The 7,964-nt window shown below is 41.7% G+C and overlaps 1 protein-coding gene across 1 annotated transcript; it reads right to left on the bottom strand.

Annotated features, from left to right (window-relative positions):
* Positions 1-6,043: 6,043 nt before the first annotated feature.
* Positions 6,044-7,012, bottom strand: LOC143773350 (olfactory receptor 6F1-like). Its single transcript, XM_077260825.1, has one exon. The coding sequence runs from the start codon at positions 7,010-7,012 to the stop codon at positions 6,044-6,046; it is 969 nt and encodes a 322-aa protein (XP_077116940.1).
* Between the last annotated feature and the right edge of the window lie 952 nt (positions 7,013-7,964).

Raw genomic sequence — 7,964 nt, 5'->3', positions numbered from 1 at the left:
CTAGGATATCTAACACTACAAAAAAGCATAAAAAAATTGGCTGGAATACATTTCTCATCCATGCACTATTCCAAGGTCTGGGGTACATTTCTGTGCTATATAAAACTCCAAAAAAGCATTGAAACATTTTTCTGGATTGAATTTTATTGTTATTCATATACTTTTACGTTCTTTGACTGCTGCAGGTGATCCATTTTTTTTTATTTTATTACTTATAAACTTGATTTCAAGAGACCTAGCAATTACCAAATACCTAAGGCGTTCGGTAAGAGATGGGGAAGTGGAAGTGCTGATGATGGCGCACGAAGATGTCAAGGGTGTGGGGTAAGTGTGACTATGCCTATTGATGGAGCAAAGAAACATGCACATCCACGACACATACATTTCTGTCTCACTTTGCAGGCAGTGCAAACGGGGCAGATTGTATAGCAGATAATGCTTCCAGCGTGGTTGGCAGCACCACCCAGACTTCCACATGGTCCAACCTCACAAGCCAAAAGTTCGGATCACTTAATACTTACCCTGATCCTCCTTCCTAAAACTATGTTGAAACCCAGGATATTAGTTATCGCACACTAGTATGCTCTGATATGCTCTTTACAAGAACATTTCTTAATTATGGCTTCTCAACCTGCATGCTTCAAGAGGAACAGCAGGATATACTGTTTAGTGATGCATAAAACTTAGAGCAGCCACAAGAAGATGACGATGGGTGACAGCAAATTTTGTCAAGTGAGGAAGATGATGAAGAGACACAGTTGCCACTAACTCTTGTTGTTAAGTCACAAAGTCAGGGGGGATCAGGGTGTGGGGGTGTAAGATGACGTGGTGGATTAGGAAGTCACTGACCCAATTTTGGAAGCTGGCACACCGAGTGAGGCCAGCAGCGCTGAGATGGAGGGATTGGCTACTCTGAAACTGACAGGAAGAGGCAGTGGGGTGACCAGAGGAAGAATGTGGGAAACTGTTCCACAGAGCTCAGACACTCATGAATCTCTCCATCAAAGAGTTAGATGCTCCCCATTCTGAGACTTATTTAAGATACTTCTGAGACAAACAAACTGGCCATTTGCAACCCGAGCCATGCTAAGATCATAGAATTATAGAATGTTAGAGCTGGAAGTGACCTCCAGGGTCAACGTGTCCAGTCCCCTTCACAATGCAGGATTCAATAAACATCTCAAAGAGATGCCTGTCCGGTCTCTGTATGATGTCTTCTATTGGGGAAGAACTCATAACCTCTGGTGTCAGCTTGTTCCACTCATTGATCAATCTCACTGACAAAAAGTTTTTTTCTTAATATTTAATCTGTATCTTCTCCCTTTCAGTTTCATTCCATTGTTTATCATGTTTCCATGTGCAAAAAAGAATAAGGATGATCCCTCTACACTGTGACTAGAGATGAGAGAACTTATTCGTGAAACATTCGCCAATCTCAAATTTGGCAATTACGTAGTGCATTCGGATTCGTGTTTGGTTTTCCAAGCATTTTTACTCAAAGTCAGCAAAATTCGGTCACAGATCGGTAATTGATCGCGTAATTCCACTAATGCTTTTGTTTTCACTTTGTCTAGGATAGTGGTGCTGTTTGAAGAGCAGGGGGGGTTGGTTTGCTGAGGGGTAGGGGTGTGTTTGGGTCTGAGAAGCTGTGGAGAGTAATTTTTTTTTCTTTTTTTTTCTTTAATAACTTAATCTGTGTACATTCAGCCAATCAGAGCGCAGAAACATTCACAATGTTATGACACAAGGTCTTCTGTGATTGGCTACCGAAGTCACATGCCCCTGTCCATATAAAAGCAGACATCTTGTTTTGCTGTTGCCATTTTCTCAGTCTCACAGTGCAGAGAGGCTGCTCCTGCTAGTGTTGTTGCTGCTGAAAGTGAACTTGTCAGTTATCTAGGTAGGACCCTGTCTTGCATGAAATCAATGTTTCAGCATCTAACAAGATTGTGCTAAAACTGTGTTGCAGTCTAAGGAGGCCGATTTGCTAATCAAAATCATTTGGGCAACAACTGTGTTGCAGTGAGGAATCAGAAGGCCACATTTCCTCTTAAAAATTGTTAGGACTAATATTGGTGTTCAGCCAGGAGGCCCTATTTGCTGATGCAAATAGCCTGTAATAAAACAGTGTTGCAATGAGGAATCAGAAGGCCACATTTCCTCTTAAAAAACATTTTGTATAAGAACGTTTTTCAGGCGCACTAAGAAAATAAATAGTGATTGTTCATTTACTGACAGCTGTGGTCCTAAGGTTGAGTAACAGCATATGGAAGCTGTGATAAAGATCTTAGTTGATCGAAACGTGTTGCTTATACGCTTATACCTTTCTTTTTCGCTGCCTATGCATCCATGATGTACAAGGATTCTTTGATGACCATGAAGTTTTAACTTGGAAAATAAAGACTTTGAATTTTAAGGAGCTGGAACTACCACTTCATTCCATATATTGTATCCACTGCACGTCGGGTCAGGACGAGTTCCGCGCACCTGTGGTATTGGTGAGCTGGCAGAGGCTTAAGGTACCTTCACACTAAACGATATCGCTAGCGATCCGTGACGTTGCAGCGTCCTGGCTAGCGATATCATTGAGTGTGACAGGCAGCAGCGATCAGGATCCTGCTGTGATGTCGCTGGTCATTGAAGAAAGTTCAGAACTTTATTTGGTCGTCAGACCGGCGTGTATCGTCGTGTTTGACACCAAAAGCAACGATGCCAGCGATGTTTTACACTAGTAACCAGGGTAAACATCGGGTTGCTAAGCGCAGGGCCGCGCTTAGTAACCCGATGTTTACCCTGGTTACCAGTGTAAAATGTAAAAAAAACAAACAGTACATACTCACCTTCGCGTCCCCCGCGTCCGCTTCCCACACTGACTGAGCGCCGGCCGTAAAGTGAAAGCACAGCACAGCGGTGATGTCACCGCTCTGCTTTAGGGCCGGCGCTCAGTCAGTGCAGGAAGCGGACGCCGGGGGACGCGAAGGTGAGTATGTAGTGTTTGTTTTTTTACATTTTACACTGGTAACCAGGGTAAACATCGGGTTACCAAGCGCGGCCCTGCGCGTAGCAACCCGATGTTTACCCTGGTTACCTGGGGACCTCGGCATCATTGGTCGCTGGAGAGCGGTCTGTGTGACAGCTCTCCAGCGACCAAACAGCGATGCTGCAGCGATCGGCATCGTTGTCTGTATCGCTGCAGCGTCGCTTAGTGTGAAGGTACCTTTAGCCTCTTTTTCTTTTGTTTTACTATACCTTGAGTAACAGCAGGTCACAACAGGGGAAGCTATATATCACATGAGTGGGAAAAAGTGAGGTCGTGGTGAAAGGGTAAATAGGCTTCTGTAGGACATGTATTTGTATAAGATGATAATGTTAATGAAAGCTCAAATAACCAAATACTGTCTCATCCTATTCAATGACCAATTACAACATCTGTTACTGGATGGGATAATATGCCTTGGAGATCACAGTCACACAGCTGAAGAGTTGTGGATAGCTATCCAGGCCAAGTTAGATCAATGGTTCTTTCCACTAAACCTGGAGCCAGGGAAGGCCGTGTGCAATATCAATATTTACTTTTGCATTGTCTGGGCCAACGCAGTACGGAGGTGGTACAGATCACGACTGTGAAGTTGGCAGAGATAAAGGACCTCTGCACCCCTCTGCACAGTTTCAAAATGTCTAAGATGGTTAGTGCTAAGGATGCTGCTATCAACATCACCATTCCGGTCAGTTACATGCTGGAGCACACTTTGAATGGTCTGCGCGAGGAGGTGGAGTTACCAGAGGAAGAGGAGGAAGCAGAGGATGATGCAGAAGGGATAACAATATCTGTAAGTTCCAGACTCTCATTGCACAAGCAGTAACATGGGAGGGTGGATTCCAATTATTGAGGAGGGCTCATTGTTCGAGACAAACTGTTGGTGAAGGTGCAGGAGTTGAGGAACAAATTGAGGAGGACGAGGAGGAAGAGGTGATAAATGGGCTACAGTCAGGAGAAGAAGAGGATAATAGTCCCCTCTCTATGTTGTCCGTAGTTGGCAGGAGGGGATGGAGAAAGCAACCTTGAGTGTTACCCCGCCACCAACATTTTCAGTTAGACCTCATGGAAGCGTTCTACACATGAGTGCCTTCTTGCTTCTCTATCTTCAACATGATGCCCATATTCTTAGAGTTAGAAATGGTGTTGACTACTAGGTTGCCACTCTGTTGATTCCACAGTATAGCAGAAAATTTTTACCAGATGCTCCCCACCCTGGAAAGAGACACGCACATGCTGTAGTATCGAAACACGCTTGTAGACAATCTTAACAGTGGTTTTCCCCAGGACAGCAGTGAGGCACACAATGTGCATCACAGTTATAGACTTCCAACCTTGGGAACGTCAAAACAAGTGCAAGTGGCATAAGCAATTTCTGTGAGTCATTTAATACATTTTTTAGACTCTGTGCACCCGCAGGATAAAGTACATACCTTACACGCTGTGAATGACTGGAGAGTCAATGGTCCAGGAGTATCTTTAGCTCAGTATCATTGCTATCAGGGGGAATTTGGACCCTTTTGCATTTTGGTCTTCAAAAATGGAAATGAGGCCTGATGGTGTAGTTTTTAGTGCTGTGCATTGATTTTGTGTTATTGAAGTCTATCCCACCTTTGTTCTGGCTTCTGTGACTGCTTTTGATACTGCTGCTGACATTTCAAACAATTTTTTGAAATGTGACTCCATCTGGTGGGTTGCCTGTAGTAGAAAGTGTGTCATAGGCAAAGTAGACTGCTTTTACTCTGTGGAAACTGATGTTACTTTTGTGGTGTGTGACAATAGTTTTTTGAAATGTGGAGACTCCAAGTTGGGTCTCCTTCATGTGTGTTGACTTCAGAAATAGAGCTCCCAGAGAGGCAGGCCTGAACCTACTTTTACTCAACTACCTGTGCTACTTTCTTAACATTTTTCCTCCAATAGTACTCTATAAAACTTATGTTTGTGCCATGTGAGTGTGGCTGGGAAAAAAAACCTGTTGCATGAGGTATTTAGGCTTCCAGCAAGGACGGCATTCTAAGCTTCCTTAAACTCCAGGTCTTCATTGAAACTTCAATTCAAAGCTGCAAATGCTAGGCCAGACCCTGATACCTCATACATGGTCCTTGGCTCACTGCTGCTATTCCACTGTAAAATGTTCTACTGTGGGTCAATTGATCAGTCAAAAACCTGTGTTACTTTCCTTACATTTGTCTACCAATAGTACTCGATGAACTTATGCTTGTTATATACACTAGATTCCTTGATAGGGTGTTGATCCAGGGAACTAGTTTGATTGCCGTATGTGGAGTCGGGAAGGAATTTTTTCCCCCAATGTGGAGCTTACTCTTTGCCACATGGTTTTTTTTTGCCTTCCTCTGGATCAACATGTTAGGGCATGTTAGGTTAGGCTATGGGTTGAACTAGATGGACTTAAAGTCTTGCTTCAACCTTAATAACTATGTTACTATGTTACTATGTTGTGCCATCTGAGTGTGGCTGGAAAAAAAACTGTTGCATGAGGTATCAGGACTTCCAGCATTCCGTTGACCACCAGGTCTTCATCGAAACTTCAATTCCAAGCTATAAATGCTGGGTCAGACCCTGATACCTCATGCATGGCCCATGGATGACTACTGCTGTGCCATTAGAACATTTCTAGTGTGGGTCAATTGCCTTCACAGTATAGCTGTAGTTATAGTAAACGAAATTACAAAACGGTGGACAAAATTTAATAATTTCACTAATAGCAATTGGTCACACATTAATTTATTAGGGGGTATCAGACTACAGGAGGACTAAACACGAATGCAAAAAATCTAAGGTGCATCGCACAGATGCAAACCTACCAAAATGTGGCCGACCACTTAATCTGATATCCTAGGAAGGAGAGCTGGAGAAATAGCAAAGAGGGCCATTGTCACTATATATATATACTGTACAGTACATATCAGAATTTTTTCACTTTTTATATTTACATTTTAACAAAAATATGTTGATAAGATCTTAATAAAAATATGAGTTTGAGGTTTATTTCTTCTTCTTTGAAAGAGATTTCTCACTAGAGACCTTCAGAAATGTCATCACAACAGAATGAATCTCTTTGTTTCTTAGACTGTATATTATGGGGTTAAGGAGGGGAGGCAGAACAGTGTAGATGAGGGAAACAAGCTTACTAGCATTCAGTGAATGTTCTCTGTAAGGGACCATGTAAATGATAAGAATGGACCCATAAAAGGTGGAAACAACAGCCAGGTGAGGGCTACAAGTGGAAAACGTCTTCTGCCACCCTGATGTGGATGTGGAGGGAATTCCAAATATCGTATGAAAAATATACACGTAAGTCATAATAACAAATAAAAATGGCAAAACAATTATTGGAAAACTGAGGACAAACATTTCAATTTCAGGAGCAGATGTATCTGAGCAAGAAAGCTGTAAAAGAGGGGCATAGTCACAGAAGAAATGATTGATAGTGTTCGGCCCACAGAAATCTAAGCGACACACAAGTACAAGAGAGATGGACTCTAACATAAAGCCGAGTGCCCAGGAGGAGACAGTCAGTCTGTATTGAAGCATCACATTCATTATTGAGTTATAATGTAGAGGTTTACAGATGGCCAAGTACCGGTCATAGGACATGGCCGTGAGCAAAAAACACTCTACACAAATAATCACTCCATAAATGTAAAACTGGGCTAAACACTCGGCAAAACGCATAACACTCCCATTCTTTATGACAACGTCCAGCATCTTAGGAACAATATTTGTTACCAGAATTATATCTGACAGGGCCAAATGTCCAAGGAAGAAATACATGGGAGAATGGAGACGATGGCTGGTGGACACCAGGAAAATGATTAAGAGGTTTTCACAAATGGTCATACAATAGATGAGAAGTATCATAGAGAAGAAAGGAAGCTTATAATTACTAAGAGTGGGAAATCCTAGTATAAGAAACTCAACGATGGTCGTAAAGTTGACTTCAGGCACCTTCATCTCTACATGTTAGAACCAGGCGTCTCGTAAAGCAGTGTGAAGATGCTAAATTGATGAATGTGACTGATAATGATGTACATGTCTTAGTTTGTGAATGATCCAACAATAGATTCTTTTTAATTTGTAATAGAGCTTTTGTGATCATTTACATGTGCTGTCGATCTACCTCCTGACCCATAACAGCCCGGTTGCTTTCCTCCAATACAATCTCCATACAAGCTAAAGTACCGTAGATGTGTTCAAAAACCTGGAAGAAATGGTCTAGCATTCTGGTTTCTTCTGAAAATAGGAATCAGTAAGGATGTAATGTCCCGTTTATATCCAAATCTGAAAACTCAAAGGGAAAGACCACTGGAGATATTATTAGAAGAATCTTCTGACGTCAATTCTCAAGATGTTTAAGATTAAAATCGGATAATAATTAGTCTAAAGGTTGAAATTATTAAGCAAAACACTAAACATGGAAGAATTTTCATCCATAAATATTATTTATAATTTAAGCCACATTTTATGTTGATATCCAATGTCGTACTTCCCTACTCTGCTCCTATCTGACTTTAAGTCATCTTTATCTACAGATACATTTTATGTTATTGCTATGGTAGCAAATTCCTTTGGGAAGGGTGGAATTGTTATTGTACTTTATCATTTTAGGCACTCAGGTATATCATGGGCTCTGCTTCCTTCATCTGGGTCTACTGCCCACTGTTGGGCTTCACATCGGGTTCTATGACCTTAACTTCTTAGGTCTATTCCACCAAGAGACACTTGTGTCTTAGGACCAGCAGCTGGATCATTGATGATAAGCCCTATAAGTGCTATGGTCTCACAGCCTCACTAGGGGAGACTAAAAAATGCATAAAAACTACATATTATCTGGCTCATGCCTTTTTTGAGCTTTTGTTAATTTCTGGTTCATCAAAATGCCAATTTTGATTTTTTTTTTTTTTAT

This window comes from Ranitomeya variabilis, chromosome 5 (assembly GCF_051348905.1).
Source record: "Ranitomeya variabilis isolate aRanVar5 chromosome 5, aRanVar5.hap1, whole genome shotgun sequence".
Lineage (NCBI taxonomy): Eukaryota > Metazoa > Chordata > Amphibia > Anura > Dendrobatidae > Ranitomeya > Ranitomeya variabilis.
This window is presented reverse-complemented; position numbering and strand designations above follow the sequence as displayed.

Bases quoted from the DNA above. Each gene is read 5' to 3' on its own strand.
- LOC143773350 (XM_077260825.1), bottom strand. From the start codon at position 7,012: ATGAAGGTGCCTGAAGTCAACTTTACGACCATCGTTGAGTTTCTTATA.